The sequence below is a fragment of the Enhydra lutris genome, unplaced genomic scaffold (genome assembly GCF_002288905.1).
Source record: "Enhydra lutris kenyoni isolate GAN:26980312 unplaced genomic scaffold, ASM228890v2 scaffoldscaffold2, whole genome shotgun sequence".
Taxonomy (NCBI): Eukaryota; Metazoa; Chordata; class Mammalia; order Carnivora; family Mustelidae; genus Enhydra; species Enhydra lutris.
Genome location: NW_019154086.1, coordinates 54384795 through 54404665, shown reverse-complemented (window position 1 = coordinate 54404665; position 19871 = coordinate 54384795). Strand labels below are relative to the sequence as shown.

Genomic DNA, 19871 nt, shown 5'->3' with positions numbered 1-19871 from the left:
GTTCCCTACAGATCTCCTTCCTTCTGGCCCTGTTTCAGCCCCATTACATACCAGCTTCCAGACACACTCATGACATTTGGTGGTGTCATGGTTGTGTACTTCATAATAATGGGCAGTTGGCAAGTTGCTGACAAACGGGGTCATCCACTAGCTGGATTTGTGGGATCAGTACTTCCCAAAGTGTAGGCTCTAATCCATGTGCCTCAGAACCCCACAGCAGGCTTGGTAAGCATGCATATTTTTAGGTACTGTGCTTGATCTGCTGAATCGGAAATGCTAGGGGTGGGCTTGAGGGATGCAAATGCCAGAAAGCAAACTAACAGTTGAGAATCACTGTCTTAAAGTGTGGGGGGAGGAAGTGGAGGGAAATCCCTTCTGGCACTGAGTACCTTAAGAAGAGAAGAGGAAGCTGCATTCCTAGGTAACCGAAAAGAGGGCAGACAAGCTAAAGAGGAAGCTTGCCTAGTTTACAGCTTTCCTTAGGTTTTACCTCAGTTCTGACTACTACGGATGTAAGCCAGACTAAAAGCGTGCTCTAAAACCACGTGCTGCATAATGCCAGTGAGTGTTTGGATTATGAACTGCAAAAGTGAGCTTGCTTCTGAGCTCATGCATTTTGTCAACACTAGAGACACCAGAGATGAAGTTTGCAGCCCCCTAAAAGAGCCAGGCAGGTAAACAGTTAAAATACTGTATGATTCACAACAAGATACCACTTCACATCCACTAGGACAGTAATGATCAAGAAGATAGAAACAGGGGCACCTAGGTGGCTCAGTGGGTGAAGCCTCTGCCTTCGGCTCAGGTCATGATCTCAGGGTCCTGGGATCAAGCCCCACATCGGGCTCTCTGCTCAGCAGGGAGCCTGCTTCCCCGACCCCCACCTCTCTCTGCCTACCTCTCTGCCTGCTTGTGATCTCTCTCTCTCTCTCTGTCAAATAAATAAATAAAATATTAAAAAAAAAAAAAAGAAGATAGCAACAAGTATTGACAAGGATGTGGGGAAATTGAAACCCCTATATGTTACCAGTAATGTAAATTGCTAGGATGTAAAATGATGAATCTCTTTAGAAAACATTTTGTCAGCTCCTCAAAAAGTTACACGTAGAGTTGCCATGTCCTGTAATAATTCTATTTCTAGGTATACACTCAAAAGAATTGAAAACATATTCACACCAAAACTTGTATATAAATGTTCATAGCAGCATTGTTTGCAACAGCCAAAAAGTGGCAACAACCAAAATGTCCATTAACTGAAGGATACATAAAAAATGTGATACATGCATACAAAGGAATATTATTTAGCAATAAAAACAAATGCTACAAAATGGAAGAATTTTGAAAACACTATGCTAAGTGAAATAAGCCAAATACAAAAGGACATATACAGTTTGTATGAAATGTCAAGAATAGATAAATTCAAAGAGGCGAAAATTAGATTATTGGTTACCGGGGATTAAGGGAAGGAGGGAATGAGGAATGACTGCTAATGGGTACAGGGCTTGTTTTTGGAGTGATGAACATATTCTGGAACTAGATAGTGGTTTTAGTTGTACAGCTCTGTAAATGTACTAAAAACTATTGAATTATACCCTTTAAGAGGGAGTTGTGCAGCATGTGAATTATATCTCTATTTTATTTTTTTTAAAGATTTTATTTATTTATTTGTCAGAGAGAGAGAGAGAGAGCACATGCACAAGCAGAGGAAACGGCAGGCAGAGGCAGTAGCAGGGCCCTCACTAGGCAAGGAGGAACCCAATGCTGGACTCAATCCCAGGACTCTGGGATCGTGACCTGAGCCAAAGACAGATGCTTAACCAACTGAACCACCAAGGCATCCCTGTACCTCTATTTTAAAGAGTGATAGAAGAACTGTCCACAAAAAAAATAAAATAAATAAAATAAATTGGACTACATAAAAAAAATGCTTGGCAGTTGTCTATTGGAAAAACTCACTTCCATTTTCTTCTACGCACACTAAACACTTCTGATACTAGATGTGTGGGTTTTCGACACATCAAGTAATTCTGTGATACCAGCTGGGTGCCCTGCAGTTCAGTTCAGTTCTACCTGGTTTTAGCATCAGATCTCATAGGTTAAGATTAAGGTTAAGATTAAGCCCCATAAGATTGCCCACCTCCCACTTAAGATGCCAATTACAAGTCCAGGTATTAGGGTAAATCTGAAAACTCCCAGAGTTTTCAGATGTAGTGAAAAGAAGGGCCATCTGTACCCCAATATTTATAGCAGCAATGGCCACGGTCACCAAACTATGGAAAGAACCATATAGGACAATGCCTAGATGACTCTGACATCTGAAGGGGCATAGCCCTGGGAATAAGAAGACTTGATGAGGTCCTGTCAATGAGAAGATGAACGATGAGAACGGTGGGAACATCATTGTGGGTGGAGGAGAAGGTCTGGATACAGACAGTATGAAGGACACAGAAGGAGTAGAATTCTATGACCTATTGACTGAGAAGGCTAAAGAAGTAGGAATCAAGGATGGCTCTCATCTAATGGTTCTCATTAGATGAAATGGCTTCCTGGTGAGGCCATTCAATAAGCAAGGAAATACAGATGAAATTAAAGTTGAGAGTGATAGATTCCATTTCTGACAGGTAGAGTTTGAGGTGCTCATGGAACATCCAGAATTTAGGGAAAAGGTCTGCACTAGAGGTAGGATGTTGGTAGTTATCAGGGGCAGCTTAATTTCCATGGAAACATATAGAGCTTAGGCTCAAGAAAATGTTCCTTCATGAACAAGTGCTTCTTACCAAATTAATAAATTACTCTTGGATTGTTTCAACATTAAAAAAAAGCAAAGTTGTTTAATGAAGAATGATGTAAGAGAACCAAATAGTAGTTACATGATACCCCCGTGGTTCTGTTTCCTCTGTTTCCATTTTGAACATGTAGAGCTGCAAGATTTTCTTCTTTCAGTTCTTCTCCCTAATAAAGAAGCTTTCAAGGGAACACTAAGGTTTTAATACAGCAGGAGGGGAAATCTCATGTGAAAGATCAAGTTCTGCTTTTTCATTTTGACCATATCTTTTTCCTATTTTGTTCTTTCCATGTAGTCTATGGTATTACACAAAATAAAGGGAAACACCAGAACCATCTAGATCCAGGGCCACAGCTCAATTTTCTGTCCTTAAAACAGCCATGATAGTGTTAAATCCCTGGGGTTGATCTGTGTATTCAGAAGGAGCTGTGGAGCTGCTGATGGAGAAAAGCATTTTGTGTCAGGGACTGATTTATGCCTTGGAGCAGGGCAAAGAGAGAAATACTCAGCCCCTGTGGTATCTGTTGCTAGGGGAGCACCAGGCCATCTGCTAGGCTTTAATAAAACATGGCAATAACATTTTGGTTTGAAGCACAGAATGATTTAAGGAGCTTGCAGGTCTTTTTTAATTTTTTTGAAGATATTTGTATCTGTAGCATTTATATTCAAATGAGAAGAGACATCAATATCTTTCTTTCTCTCTTCTGGGCTTATTCTCAAAACCTTGGATTGACTGTCCAAAGAAGCCTACCATTTGAAGCCTCCAGAATCTGGTTTCACTGAAGATCATGTCAGGTGGCAGCTACGATGTGTGTGTGTGTGTGTGTGTGTGTGTGTGTGTGTGTGTGATTTGCCTTACCCCTCTTTCTGCCCTGGCTCACAGGTGAACGCTGTGCGGGTCTATGTGAATAGTTCCTCAGAGAACCTCGACTACCCAGTTCTCGTCGTGGTTCGCCAGCAGAAAGGGGTGCTATCCTGGCAGGTCCCTCTGCTCTTCCAAGGACTGTAAGTAGATCTTCTCCTGGACAATTTTGCTACACCTGTTTTCTTTCAATGACCTAGACCTTACTTGGTGTTTTCCCTAGTAAAAGGGGAACTCAGTCTTCTGGAATGTTGACATCACATGCATCCTAAGTGCAAATAATACTCATAACACATTAACCCAAGCTGTCCAGGTCTGTTCAGTTTCCATCTTCTGTTTTTGTCTTTTAAGTACACCAGGCATCGAGCCAAATGTGGGGCTTGAACTCACAACCTTGAGATCAAGACCTGAGCTGAAATCAAGAGTCAGATGCTCAACCAACCAAGCCACCCAAGCACTCTGACTCTTTGAATTCAGATGAGCAAGCACTCTATGTAGATGTGTAGCACCCGGAAGAAGGTTTAGCATTTTCATTCTATCCACAATATTCTGTAGCTCTTGGTTACTGGATCATTCACTGAGAACAGGGCTGGGTTCAGGAATCAGCGTAAGTGAGTAACACCTCCATTCTTCAAAATGCCCACAGAGTGTGCCTCCTTCATTCTATAGCAGTTAAGTGCTACTAAGTGCTAGAAACTAGGGATACAGTGGTGGGGGGATTGGAAAACAAAATCCCTGCCCTTGTGTAGTTTATACTTTTGTAGGAGAAACTGTATAAGTTACTATTGCACTACTAAGAAAAAAAAAACAGAAGGCATTCAGACATAGGTACCTAGCATGGTGTTAACTCATTTTAGTGGCTGAGTAATTTGACGATTGAAACAATAGTAACTCTCATAGCCTTGACTTGGGCTGTGGGGCTTTTTTTTTTATGTTCCATTTTGCAAAAGCTCAAAGAGTGGGAATATGAAATCAACTGGATGTTCTATCAGCACAGTTTCCCCTTCAAAATTTGGTATTTTTTTCTTCATTGAATGAGGAAGATGGTGTAAGATAATGTAGACACCATCGGAGGGTGGTCATGGTCAGCATGAAGAGTCCTCGAGTCCCTGTTATGACATCACACAAGCCTATGCCCCAGACTAAATCACTATCAGTAGGTCCACTCTGAAATTTTATAATATAAGAAGTCGAAAACAAATTTGGAGAGAAATGAAATAAGATCTGCTTTTCTTCCTTGCTTGTTCACCAAGTCTCTCTCTCATTTGTGCTTGTTTTTCCTTCCACCTGCTGCTGCAGATACCAGAGGACCTACAACTACCAGGAAGTCAGCCGTACTTTGTGTCCCTCAGAAGCAACCAATGAAACGGGACCTCTGGAACAACTGGTATTTGTAGATGTCGCCTCCATGGCTCCACTGGGCGCCCAGTACAAACTGCTGGTCACCAAGATCAAGCATTTCCAGCTACAGTAAGCAGGATGGTCTTGTGGCCCTTCTCTGTTCATTTGTCTGCTCTTCCCATGCTTGGGCGTGCTCAATCCAGCCTCCCTTCTGCCAAGTCTGCACTCAAGGAGGAAATCAGCCGCTTGGCATGTTGTGTTAGCACCTTCTGACCTTCTTGACAATGTATACCCATACAGATGAATGGACAGATGGACGAATGAATGGCTAGGATAGAGAAGTAGTCACAACATTTTTTCCAAGTCCCTCCATTAATTTTGGGTGTAGAAAAAAGTGACACAATAATTCCAAGAGCAAAAAACCCCTCACTCCCACCCCTGGTGGGGAATAAAGGTGGAAAAATTTCTCTGGTAGATAAAATCCACCCTGATTAATAAAGTGAAAGTTTCTAGGAGGGAGGTTTGAGCATTAGGATATATATTTTTAAAGTTTCCCAGGTGATTCTAACACATAGCCAGAGTTGAGAACCACTACCTCTAAGTAATTTCTAAACATGGTGCTTACATTTAATTCTTTTAATACTTAAATCTATTTAGGATATTAAACAATAGGGGAATTCATGATGATACATTTGAAGTAGGCGGCAGCCCATTCCTTGAACAGAGTGCAGTTTGAACTTCCGAGAAGCCTCACATTTACTGATTGGTCTCTGTGTCTTTGACCTGTTGCTGTCACCTGGTGGCAGTGTACTTGAATTCTCAAGCTGGTTTTCCTGGGAGGTTAATTAGACCCTTTGGAGGACTGAATTCTGTGAAACTGAAATCATAAGGTCACAACTCTGTGCAAGTGTTAATGAATGATAAGCTTGCTGGTGGGACTGCAAATCTATTCCCTCACATTGTTTTCTGTTTCCACTTCTTATAACATGACTTGACCTCAGCAACCAGACATTCAGAGCATTTCAAAATGCACACAATTACTAGGGCTTTGACGAGAATAAGTAAGACTGAGAAGAGATGGTAACTGGGAATGGAAATATATTTGTGTCTCTTGTTCCTTGGCTCTGGATTGTCCCATACCAATCTTGCTGGCAACCCAGAAAGCCAGAGGATGGTGGTAATAGACAAGAGCTGGGGACCACGGTGAGATCCAAAGTCTAGATAATGAAAGAAACACTGAAAAATCAACTCAAAAATCCTAACATGGCAGTTTCTGTTGTATGTTATTGAGTGGCAGCCTGGAAGGTATCTGAAACATGTTTCAGGATTTTTTTTTTCTAGAATCATAAATTTTAAGAATGAAAGGGATTTTAGAAATTGAATCCACTCATCTCATTTTTATAGTTGAGCAAACTGATGCCCAGAGAGGTTAAGTGACTTAACTAAACACACAGCTAAGAAAGAGCAAAATCAGGACTAGAATCTCCTTCTAACTCCCAGTTCTGAGCTCTTCACACTATAATATGCTATTTCTACTTCATGTTTAAAACTGTCCACCAAATTTTTATGTTGCCCTAAATATGTTTCTCAATTCCATGAAACATTTATTTATTCCAATCAAGTCTTAAAAATAAAATTCTGCCTTAAAGCATTACTTCCTGCCATCTAACTATCCCTCACCCACCTACACACACACACACACACAGACACACAGCTTTGCCACCACTCATTGTCCCAAATTCCAGTGACCAGCATTCTGTGAAGTGGAGTGTGAAGTCACAGACAGGGAAGAGCCAGAGGCTGTAGGGGCAGGCCGACACCTCATCATGGGATGGGAGGAGCTTGGAAGGGGTGTGAAGAAAGTTAGGTAGTTGTCTAAGTTGTCATAGTTGTATGGAGGATTTGAAGGGGACAAGACTGGAGGCAGAGAAATTAGAAGGCTTGATGCAGTGGTCAAGATAATAATGAGATGAACTGAAGAATTGAGAGATGAAACTGACAAAACTTGTTTGGATATGAGGAGTGAGGGAAATGGGAGAATCAAAGATGGCATCTTCCCTTGTAGATGGTGGTGCCACTAAGAAAATGAGAAGGTTGAGGAAGGAAGAGATGGTAAGTTCACTTTGGGACATGTTGAACTTCAAGTACAGATGTTGGGCAGAAGGTTGGCTATACACTAGCATGATACTCAGAAGAAAGGTCTGGATTACAGATAGCAGACTGAGTTTAAGTGCTTCGGGGAGGCTGGCCCACACAGTGCCTGAGGTGGAAGAATAGGAGAGAGCACAGAGAAACAGGTAGTAGCACCCAATCCTCGATCTTTGAGATCTTGTATGCTGTGCTAGAGAGTTGTTGTTGTTGCTTTAAGATTTATTTATTTTAGAGAGTGGGCGCATGCACAAGTGGGAATGGGGGGAGCAGAGAGAGAGAGAGAGAGAGAGAAAACCCGAGCAGACTCTGTGCTGAGCATGGAGCCCCACACAGCGCTCAGTCTTATGACCCCAAGATCATGACCCGAGCCAAAATCAAGTCAGACTTTTAGGTGACTGAGTCCCCCCAGGTGCCCCTGCACTAGGGAGTTTAAATGCCACCTTTCAGTTTATGGGAGCCACTAAAGCTTTTAAGCAACAGGATAAAATAAACAAATCTGATTTTTAGAGATGAATTGAGTAGTCACATGGAAGATGAGTTGGAGAGAGGAGAGGGCAGAGACAAATAAGCAAATGAAAAGTTATTTGAATCGAGAAGAGTAAACAATGATTAGGAACTGAACATATTACAGCAGCAACGAAGTTGTAAGGGAGAGAAAGAGTCAAGTAATATACACAGGGATAATCCACAAATGCCAAAAAATACATGTGGCAGAATAAAAAATTCAGTCCTACCTGAGTACTTCCGGGCTCTGACCCTCCTCCAGCCTTCTAAGTAGGGATCTGAGTCTTTGTTTTGAGAAACTTGAGTGAGATAATACAGTTACCATCTCACTCAGTAGATTTTTTTTTTTTTTTTTTGAGGAAATGGGAGAGTAAAGAGGCTTTTAGACCATTTTGCCATGTGTCATACTATGTAATCACCCTCTGGTGTTTGGGGATAGGCTACAATAATGATTTCCATTACTTTTCCAATTTTTTTCCTTACCAAATGCTACACTGGGCAAAGATGGTACTTCAGGTGGGTCAGGCACATCCGGGTTATTTATACACTAATAGAGTCAGTAAGACTTGGTGATCAATTAAATGGGGAAGTTGACAAAAAAGAAGTCCACGATGACTCCAACGATGATGTCAGAAGTCTGGTGAGGTTTACTACCCAAGAGCCATAGTGGGTCGGGATCAGAAAAACGATAGCATATTCCATTCTGATCCTGTGGAGTCTGAGGTGTTTGAGGGCCAACCAAGCGCAGAAGCTCAGCAGGCAATCACACTTCCATGATGGGAGCTCAAGGGATAGCCCTGGGCTGGACGTGGAGACTTGAGATTCACTGATATTTTTTGTGAGTTTTGTGGCAATTGAATATGTATGTGATTTTTATGGCAATCGGATATATATATAATGTACATGGCTATGGAAAATGAGAAGGTCAAGAACAGCAGGTAACATTCTTATGTAAGGTATGGTCTGAAAAACAGGAGCTATCAAAAGCAGCAGAGCAGGCATAGCAGTTTTGTGGGAGAAAACCCAGGAAAGCAGGTGTCACAAAGCCCAAAGGAGGAAAGAGTTTCCAGACAGAGGGAGTGGTTGTCAGAGTCACATGTCCCAGAGAGGTAAAGTTAAGGATGAAGTCACTAGAGTTAGCAATTAGGAGGTGACTATTACCCTCACCAAAGACAACTTCAGGAAGATGGGAAAAGAATGCTCACAGTAGGGGAGAGAGGAAAAGATGAATGAGGGATGAAAGCAGAACATGATTTTAAGAAGCTGGTTTGTGAAGGAGAGGGCAGGTAGAGAATGACATCAAAGGAGTGAAATACAGGAAGGGGGGGGGCATTTTGTTGGGGTAGAAGGTTTTTTTGTTATTTATTTTGAAAGTGGTTGATATTAGTGTATATTTATAAGCCAAGGGTGTATAAAATTTACAGGACCGCTGAATTTTGTAGAAGCAGAGTCCTAGAGAAGGCAAGAAAGGGTGAGATGTAGCCCAGGCATGCGGAGTTTATACCCAGACCAGAGCGATGAGGTGGAAGTTTACCCATGACCAGAGGGCTGCTGGGAGGGTTGGGGGTAGCGAGGGGAGTTCATAACAGATGGCAGTAAGGAGATAACAGGGACTGGTATTCTGAAGTCCATAGTCCAAGTGAATAATAGGGCATAATTTCCTTCAGCAAACAAAGTGGGGGTTTTCCACACACACTGGCCTCTGTGCCAGGGGCTGGCTATCACAGGATGAAGAAGATGCTGGCAATCTCACAGTCTTCTCTGGTACTCACCCCAAGAACAACTCAGCTTTGGTCCCTGCCTCTCTTCCCATCCTCCCTCTCTTCCCACCACCCTTTCCGTGTTCTTTTGTTTTATTACTCTTCTGTATAGGTTTCTCCTCTCACTCTTCTTCTCCTGTCTCCCTTATCTGCACACTCACCTCTCTGGACACCATCTGGTCCTTTCCTCTTCCCTCTCCCTCAAACTAAGCAAAACAAGGGAACAAAGTCAGCTTTTGAGTTTTTCTTATTTATTGAATAAACATTTGTTTCCTGTGCTTAATTTGTTTAAACAAACAGGTTGAACATGTTACGCTTCTTTCTCTAGGTGTGCAGGAGTCTCAGCTTTGTTCTGTTGGTTAGTGATTCTTGGTAAAAATAAACCTTCCTCAACCTGGGGCAGGTGGCCCCCTGGGGAAGGAAGAAACATGTTTCAGCAGCAACAGACACAATGTTTATTTTGCCTACACTGTTGACTCTGTGAGAAAGAGAGGACTTAAATGAGATAGTCTTCAAGAAAATAATGGTTTTGAAGGTTGTACGTATTATACCCATAAGGAAAATATTAAAAAGAAGGGGGAAAAATCATATTGATGCCTATATATTCAGCTTTACAACTGGAATTCAAATGATAGGGGGGTATACAAAGGAAATCTCTGGCCAAAGGAAACTGGTTGCATCTGGACATCTCTTGCTGTGTGTACTAGCCAAGAGAATCAGTGTCTTTTTCTTTCCCCTGACCTGGCAACTGAACAGAACTGAGGCCACACACAGCATGGGGTCCCAAGGACTCTGGTCGTGGAATCTCAGGAGTCAACACACAACTGCGTTTTACACTGACTTTGCCTTCTTTAGCTGACTTGGGGCCACAAGTTTTCAATTGTTCAACACAAGCAGTCCTTGACACTGATCGTTTCTGTTCGGAGTAGCTACACAAAAAATTGCAGCCACTGCTAAATTCTGCACCCAGTCTGCCAACAGCCTAAAACTGTTGGCCATTAAATTTAGAAATAGCGCTCAAGTTCTATGACTTCTAAACAACGCCTCCAATTATAAACTTCTTGTTAAATGTTTTGACATGTCCTTTATAAAGGAATCTTCAGTTAAGTTTTTAAAACTTCTAACTTTTATTAAAGGAAAATTAGTAGTGGAGAGAAAGACTCTTTAGAGAGCACCAAGGGAAGGGGCCCCAGGACAAGTTCAGGTTCAGGTTTCCTGAAATACAGGCCCGACTGGGGGGTTGGGGAGGAAAGGCTAGTCCGCAGGGGCCAGCACTGAGAATGCAGTGGGCTTGTGGGAGTGAGCTTCGCAGCTAAAGACGAGGCAGGAGCCAGAAAGTGTAAAAGGCCAAAAATAGCCCTTACAAAACTATAGAGAAGGCCAATTTGTCTTTGTGTGCTCCAGCTTCTTAATCCATTTCGTGTGTGTTCATGCCAGCCAGCCCTCTCTGCTACAAGGCTATGCTTCCCACGTGTTCCTCACACTCTCCTTTTCTCAGTGCTGGACTGCTGCTGTCTTTCACAGAAGAACAAAAATATCTAATAAAATCGTTCACAGTCAGGGGCGCCTGGGTGGCTCCGGTCATGATCCCAGGGTCCTGGGATTGAGCCCTGCATCCGGCTCCCTGCTCAGCGGAGAGCCTGCTTCTCCCTCTCCCTCTCCCTGCCTCTCTGCCTACTGGTGTTCTCTCTGTCAAATAAATAAACCAAATATTTTTTAAAAAATAGTTCACAGTAAATTACCAACTGGAGAGAAAACTGCTTCATCATATTCTTGTGGTAGTATTTGCATTTTAGAGGATGGCCTTAGAAGGCAATGTGTAACCTGAAGAGGACACAGTCATGGACAGGAATTTTAGCTGGTGTGGCAGGCATTTGGAGAAGTGCTTGGGGTCAGGAGTATGCTTCTAGCCCCAGGGCCCCTCCCATGGTGACGATGTATTCACCACGTTTAAAATAATGATCTTTTGCCATGGATACATCCAAATTATTTTGAAGTACGACCTATATTATCCAAAAAGGACCTCAAGCCTTCTTTTCCTCTCTGTTTCAGCCCACTTCTGACACCTAAATCCTGTGCTTGATTGTAAAACCTTAAGAGAATCCAAAGGCAAAAGTGTCTGCAAAAGTAAACAAGTAATTACTTTACTAGGTATGATGTCATGGGTATACAAAGACATAAAATTGATCCCCTCCCCAAATTGATCATTCTTGAGAGTTGAAAGAAAATCTTCATGCAGTTTACTTTGTCAGTTTGATGGCAAACACTTTCCTTGCATCGACTTTCAGATGGTTTTCTTTTACATAAATCATTTTTGCTTGCTAACTTAGCTTCTCTCTCACTTTTTCCCCTTTCTCCTCTCCCACTTTCATTTCTCAGGACAAATGTTGCCTTTCACTTCACTGCCAGCCCCTCTCAACCTCAGGTAAGTGAAGGGTTTCAAGGTTATCATGATTCAATACCCTCCAGAAAGCCACAGTAATTGGGTAGAGTCAGCATGTGGTATTGCCTTAGACTTTCCACAGCTTGAGCTATATTTGCATTTTTGGCATGTTGTTCATATTACTTGAATTTTAGACACAACATTTAATCTTATCCCCTTAATTGGTGTGAAATGGGAGGCATGACATCTGTTGGCAGATGTTCCTTGGCTCAACTTTTAGCAAACTGCGTGCCTGTTATGCACCAAGGACAGTATTCAACTGTACTAGGTGCTGGGGATATGAGGTGAAAGAGAAAAAGATGCAACTTCTGCCCTCATGGACCTTGTAATCAAAATGGGCGCTGGGGGACCAGGGAGTGGAAGGCCAAACACAATACAGGTACACAAATAATTAACTGACCAGGAAATGCACTGAAAACAAGACAGACTTTAATTTCTACAGTGTTACAGGTAGAATAAATTAGTTATTCCTGTCATAAAGAGAGACCAGGAATGCTGACATGAGAAGAATTAGATATTTATGCTGTGCTTTCCATTAAACCATAATCATAAACAGAATAAATACTTGAAAACTCCCACTTAAGTTGCTTTTCTATGGACAATTCTAGCTCCTTTTCTCTTTCGCAGCTTCTAAAAGAGTAAAGTCTATGTGATAGCAAGTTTATAACAGATTCATTTAATGTCCTGATATTTTTTGTAAATTTTCTGTAGGCTGTAATATAGCTTAGGTCATACGTGGCTGCTTAATTTTTTGTTTCAGATATGCTAAAACTGGGATTAACATAATCTATGGATACTGGTGTAACTCTATGACAGGCATTTATGTGCTGGTAAATATTGAACGACCAGTTCCCAGAAAGAAGCTCCTGATTTGTAGCACTTGCCCATTTCTGTGGTGAAAATACCTCTATTCTGGCTAATCTCAAACTGCCAGCATGATGTCCTTGAATACAGAGTTGGGAAGAGATGGCACAATCAGCTTTCCAGACCTGTATGGGCCAGCTCCCACACATCTTTTCAGAGCTAAATTTCCCATAATTAGAGGGCCACAATCTCTCACCTTCAACATTTCCTGGCCACTTAATTCATGAAATATTTGACATCAGAGAGGGAGATAAACTGTAAGAGAATCTTAACTCTAGGAAACAAAGTGAGGGTTGCTGGAAGGGAGGGGGTGGGGGGATGGGGTAACTGGGTGATGGGCATTAAGGAGGAAACGTGATGTAAAGACCACTGGGTGTTACAAGTAACTGATGAATTACTAAGCTCTACCTGGGAAGCTGATAATACACTGTATGTTAATTAATTGATTTTAAATTTTTAAAAAATAAATATAAAGCACTAGTGGCTAGGTGTAATAGGAGATATCTAAAGAGGGAGGAAAAAACTTACACCCCAACTATAGAAAGAGTCTAGTCTAATAGTGCTATACAGCACTATACTAAATATGGTAATGGAATGCTAGAGTGTACTTCTGGTTTGTAGAAAATCAGTGATGACTATATATGAGAGCTTCCTCTTATTTTTAAAAAGGTATATAAATATGAAAGTCTAAGTAGTTTGCATATAAATCTCAAACTGGAGTAAAACATCCTTAGAACAAACTAATAAAAAGAGAACTTTTTTGATGTCTATGCAACTTTGACCTTACTATTAACTGTTCCCATTTTGGCCGAAATTTTATATCCTCTTCAATTGTAGGACAGATTTTTCTATTTATATAAACTCACCCAAACTATTACACATTCTCACAGAACCTTTATTATCTGATAGAAGCAGGTTACAGAAACTACATAAGTAATGAAGACCCAAGGTGGTGATTTCTGGTCTGAAACCGAGCCATTGCTTTGGGTACTTGTCATTAGTTTCTTTCTGATAAAAGTAGATTTTCCAGACAAGGGTCAAAAATATTTATTTGGGGTTGATGGTAATTTAGAGATAAAGAAGATTGATAAAATTTTGGCATATAGATAAAGCTTCAATAGCTATCTAATTTTTGCATAAAACCAACCCCTCTAATATATAGGAATATACACGATACTCATTATTGCTAACGGTGATCGCCGTAATGCTCATGAGTTACGAAGTTTGGCTTCCCTAAGAACCAAAAATACCCCTTGAGAATTCCAGAGCATTTACCTTTGGAAGAGCCCTGTGTTAAATATATGAATCAAGCTCCAAAATGAAAGGTCAGAATGAAGTGGGCTCCTGGGAGTGTTGCCATCTGTTAAAAGGCATGAACAGACTTCCAAGCAGCAGCATTAATGACATTCCTTAATCTTGAGGTTATTTTTTTTCCCCATCAGAAGGCTCTGGATTATTGGACAACATTCTATTTTTATTGTTCTGGTTCTCAGTATAAGGTTGGTAAAGAGGAGGCTGGAATACAAAATTAAGTTTTAACATGTTTTGTCTCTCCTTTAAACCGACAGATTTATTAGAGTCCTAGGATGCTGGGCTTGTTTTGGTTGGTGTCCCCAAAATCTCTATGTCAAGCTTCTCAACCAGTTACCACATTTATAATTATTAGACAGGAGTCTCCTTTCTTCATTTATTAGCAACATGTTTAAAACTCAGTGTTAATAAACAGTGGATTCATAATCTAATCTGGGTAAATGGTATAACTTCTTTCTATTATAAATGCTTCCTGATTCTGTTGATACCTGAGAAATAATTTTAAAGATGTCTCAGACTGCTCAAAATTGTAAACATAATTCAGGGTATGAAATAGTGCTTGATCTTTGAACAGAAATACCATCTCACTACACTCCAGCCAGGAAACAGATTCTTTAACAAGAAGTCTAGAAGCAAGGGTAGGTCTCGTGGTAATTCTTGCCTAAAGGAAGGTTGTTAGGAATCTTGAAGAACAGGCTTATCTGCTTTTCAAAGCGGAGCTTCCTATTTCAAAAAGGATCACCTAGAAATAAATGTCTTCGGGTTACATCTTGACTATCCCTAGTTCAAAGGGTTGGGAGGAATCTTCTTCAGCAGAAACTGGAATGAAGTGCCGGAAGGTTGAGTTGAGAGAGAAATGTTAGCAAATGAAATGACAACATTTCTGAAATGGCTACCTTGTTTTGTTCACTGCTGTGTGCCTAATATCTGGCACAAAGCCCAGAGCCCTGCACACAGCTGTTGCTCACTATATGTGAGAGGAATGGTTGACTGAATTAATGGAGATTTATGTCTGAACTTTGTGTCTAATGTGAGAGGAAACAGTCCTATTCATGTAAAACCAGTTTGAGTTCATAACAGTAAAACTTTTTTGAATATTAACAAATCAATTTCTTTTTCTGATTCTCAGTATTTTCTATACAAATTTCCTGATGATGTGGACTCGGTTATCATTAAAGTCCAGTCTGAAATGGCTTATCCGTGTTCTGTTGTCTCAGTCCAGAATATCATGGTGAGTCTTAATAACGTGTCAGCCTTTCAATATGGAGCATTATATTGTCCCAGGACAAATGAAAGAGGAGGGTGAGGACCATGTCGTCCTCTTACTCTGTATCTCCTGCAAAACTGCTAAATAATAAAAGCAGTATCTTGTGCACACAAGTGGATAATCTGTTTGGAGACACTGATTTGGGGGAGATAGAGAATACTTAATCCCTCACCAAAATAAACAAAGGGAAGAAGGAAGGGAGGGCAGATTGTGACAAAGAATATGGAAGACCAAACTGTGGGCTGCACAAGAAACATAGAAACCTACCGCTTAGCCTAGGTTTTAAAAATTTTATTGTAGGGGTGCCTGGGTGGCTCAGTCGTTAAGCATCTGCCTTCGGCTCAGGTCATGATCCCACACTCTTGGGATCCAGCCTGGCATCAGGCTTCCTGCTCGGCGGGAAGCCTGCTTCTTCCTTGTCCACTCCCCCTGCTTGTGTTCCCTCTCTCACTGTGTCTCTCTCTGTCAAATGAATAAATAAAATCTTTTTTAAAAAAATTGTATTGTAACCATAGCCCCTTTTCGTCCCATAATGTGTTAGTAACAAATGGGAAAGGGGTCATACACTTTAAGACAAGCTTTTCAGGTCTCTTTGATATAAAGTGACCTTTAGAGGACACTTGAGAGGACTTTAGAAGTCAAGGCACTGAGTTTTAGGAGGACTGTTTCATCACTTTACTTGGAGAAAAGGTTTCCTGGTTTCCGACCTAGTAAGGAACCCCTTGCTCTGTGATGCAGACAGAATGTGTGGTGTGTGTAGTATGGCCTTCGTGAAGCTTTCTTTTTTATCCTTCATGTGCATTACAGTGCCCAGTGTATGATCTCGACCACAATGTGGAATTTAATGGTGTCTATCAGTCCATGACCAAGAAAGCTGCGATCACCCTGCAGGTGAGACATCACTTCTGTGTTCACTATTGTCAACTACAATACATAGTTTATGGTCAGGTTACCTGTTGGACTAGCATCCAGAAATTATCATCATTCACTGTGTGCCTTGGATCTCTTTCCTTTATGATAGGTTTTAAAATAAAGATTGCTGGGTGCCTGGGTGGCTCAGTGGGTTAAAGCCTCTGCCTTGGGCTCAGGTCATGATCTTGGGGTCCTGGGATAGAGCCCCACATTGGACTCCCTGCTCAGCGGGGAGTCTGCACCTTCTCCCTCTCCCTATACTCCTCCCTAACCCCTACTTGTGCCCTCTCTCTCACTCTTTCTCTCAAATAAATAAAATTTTTAAAAAATAAAAGTAAAAAAAATAAAATAAAACAGATCGCTACTCCTGAAATCAAAGCCCAGGCCATGGGCTTTGCCCCATTCCCCTTGCGAAGTCCTGGGAGCCCATGATGCAGTGGGACACATATCTGACAGAGTGCTTAGAGAGGTAGGGTGAGATGCCAGTCTCCTCATTGGGGGTTGCCAATTTAGTGTGAAGCTTGATCTATTTAAAGGAATTGAACCAATTCTAATACTCTATATACCTATAACAGTAACCAAAAGAGGACTTCCATTCTGGACAGAATGGATATGTTCAAAGGAATATAGATCACATGTGTATAGCAGTTCGCCCTTTTGTCATTTGTCATTAAATTATTTCAATGGCAGTTTTATAGAAAAAATGAATATATATCATGTCAGTAGATTTTCAAAAAGATTCTGTCCCTGCCTTTAGGGTGGTGTTTACCTAAGTTACTTACAACTTGGTCTGTTCTCCAGGGTGAGGTGATACTGTTTACTGAATAACAAGGAATGAAGAGAGGTTAATTATAATTTAGCTATCAGATGTCAAAAGTTCTATTAAGCTTTAATTTCCTAGTGCTTCGGTTTTGATACACCAAATAGCTGTTCTTGTTCACTCATGAGTAAGGGGCCTGGGACACAGAGAAGCACACTTAGAGAAAGTTAAAGCCAGGACTTAACAACTCAGGTCTCCTCACTTAAATCTTCACATCCCTAACCTAAATTACTTAATTGTGGCTGTGTGATTTTCAGGAAAGTCATTTATTGTTAGATTTTTTTTTTATTTCTTAAAGATTTTATTTATTTATTAGAGAGAGAGAGAGAGAGTGCACAAGCAGGGGGAAGGGGCAGAGGGAGAGGGAGAGGCAAACTCCGCGCTGAGCAGGGAGCCAGATGTGGGGCTCAATCCTAGGACCCTGAGATCGTGACCTGAGCTGAAGGCAGATGCTAAACCCACTGAGCCACCCAGGCACCCCTATCATTAGATTTTTAAATAATAAAGACTTAATGTAGTGAACCTAAAACACTCTAGAGTATGCTTATTTTAAAAACAGCATATACAAGTATTAATTATTAAACACAGGCTGTTGACATATTTTTTACCTGGGACCTATTACAGTTCTAAGCACCTAAGTGGACACAACATAGAGTGAAATTAGAATAGTGTATCTATTTGCTTGAAATTTTTGTGTGTAATAATTATTTTATTGTGGATAAAATCTGGAGTAAATCATGGGTATCTGAAGGTTCTTTCTAAGAAATAAGAGGGCAGGGGTGAGCTCCACTTTTCTTCTCTTTCCTCTCTTCCTGCCTCCCCCCACCCCCACCATGGACTTTCTCCCCTTTTGCTATCCTTTCTTGCTCTCACTAGTTGTTATGTCTCACACAGAAGAAGGATTTTCCAGGCGAGCAGTTCTTCGTGGTATTTGTGATAAAGCCTGAAGATTACGCCTGTGGAGGATCTTTCTTTATCCAGGGTAAGAAACAGTCCCTCAGACCACGTGAGGTATATACTCTCAGTAGACCTTTTACTCAACAGATATTTGGTTTTATGAAATAATGATTTTACATAGCATATCAGGGTCCACTTTCTAAGATCAATTTGGTAATGGAGCCACTGTATTTATCAGCAGTTATCATTTCCACAGGATGTACAAGGAAAATTCAAAGTTCTCAGTTTCAGTTGCCAAAATTATACCTGGCAAGATGGTAAGAAAGCAAAGTGGGACAGTTTCTCCCCATGACAGGGATTGTGTGAGCCCATAGGCACAGGATAGATGGTTCTGGGTAACTACCCAGGAACCACTGTGGGAAAGGCACAGGCTGTTGACTGAAAACCAGACCCCCAGCAGCTGATGAGCCACACATGATTAACAAAGAGGGTGTCCACTATTGAGTGTAACATGGTTCCCTTGCCATTAGGTGAAATTTCAGCTTATGCATTCTTTAATCTCTTAATTATGCAGTCTAGAGTTTTGCCAGTGTCCATTGATCTTTGGTAAACTACAAGTCCTTCTATGACTATATAACAAAAAACAAAGTTTCACTGGCTGGAATAATGCAAACCAAAAGATGAGACAGCTTTTGTTTTTGTGGCTGTTTCCTTCAGATGTCTGTGGCCTACTGAGCCACACGGATAGCAGAGGAAGGGTCGAGCCTTCTTCACTTGAGAAGTGGGGGCTGCAGTCTCGTTGCTTCAATACTACCAAAATGCACCCAAGCAAAGGCCAAATTGAAAGTTCGGCCCAAAGGGGTATCAGATGGTCTGCAACTTTGGAGGTTAGGTTTTCCTCTAGTTCTTGCTACAAGAAAATTCAACAACCAGAGCTAATGATGGACAGTTTTGAACAACTGTTCAGATGAAAGGCCAAGAACCAAGTATCTGATCTACTGTGCCTCGTTCTTTTTTACCAGAAAAGGAGAACCAAACCTGGAATCTACAACGAACAAAGAACCTTAAAGTGACCATTGTTCCTTCCATTAAAGGTCAGTGTTGGCTCTAGGATTCAATGGAGAAAGATTTCTATGTCAGGAAGTCAGTCATATGCATCGTTGCTTATGTCATCCTTCCAGAGAAACATCATAAGAAAACTGATATTTAACTTAGAGATAGAAAAGACAGTCAAAGCATTCTGTTAAATCTCTTCCAGAAAGAGAGGGAACTCAATTGTGAAGTTGTATACAGGAAGTCCCTTCCTAGCTTCCACTGGGTACTCATGACTGTGAAAGGTGGCATTTGTGGATAAAGTCTGGGGCAACTCCAGCAGCTTTGCTGCCTTTGCAGCAAATGGAAATGTATTAGGATTTCAGAATGGGTGTGATGGAGATGGGCCCTTGAAGCTGTCCTGTCCCAAACATGGTCCTCTTTTCTCCTGAGGACTCGCTGACTAAAGTTGTTTCTCTTCCCTCAGGATCTGTTTATGTGAAATCCATCCTTCTCAGTTCCCTCATCTTCTTCTCCTTCTACTTGGGATGCCTGCTTATTGCATTTGTTCATTATATCAGGTAGGTCAAGAGTATCAAGAAATGTTCACCCCCGTCTCCTGTCTCTGCACAGCGATTAGAGCATTGGGCTTTAGAGCCGTATTGACCAGATTCAACTCTACCTCAACCACCAGCTGTGTTACCTTGGGCTAGTTACTAAACATTTCTGTGCTTCAGTTTCCTACTCATCAAAATGAGATCATAATTTCCCTCCTGGAATTGTAAAACTGCAGTGTTTATGTCAATGTCCTACACAGAGTAAGTGTTGGTAGAGTGTTAGTTCTTTTCATAGTTAATAAAACCTCAACGGAAAGACAGTGTGGGTATTTTTTTGGACCAGAAAGTCCTATAAATCCTATGGA

At 41.2% G+C, this 19871-nt stretch overlaps 1 protein-coding gene across 7 annotated transcripts in view; it reads left to right on the top strand.

The window, feature by feature from the left end:
* The window catches only part of LOC111148436 (SID1 transmembrane family member 1), a 91090-nt gene that overhangs the window by 27033 nt on the left and 44186 nt on the right, over positions 1-19871 (top strand). For 3 of the 7 annotated variants that reach the window (XM_022505015.1, XM_022504972.1, XM_022504989.1), the window contains exons 2-9: positions 3669-3790; positions 4947-5117; positions 11783-11828; positions 15151-15252; positions 16096-16179; positions 17915-18002; positions 18940-19011; positions 19437-19530. In XM_022505015.1, coding sequence (XP_022360723.1) covers positions 3669-3790; positions 4947-5117; positions 11783-11828; positions 15151-15252; positions 16096-16179; positions 17915-18002; positions 18940-19011; positions 19437-19530 — 779 coding nt within the window. Of the gene's footprint in view, positions 1-3668; positions 3791-4946; positions 5118-11782; positions 11829-15150; positions 15253-16095; positions 16180-17896; positions 18003-18939; positions 19012-19436; positions 19531-19871 lie in introns of all 7 variants that reach the window. The other 4 variants (XM_022505020.1, XM_022504983.1, XM_022505000.1 and 1 more) reach the window with 4 other exon arrangements.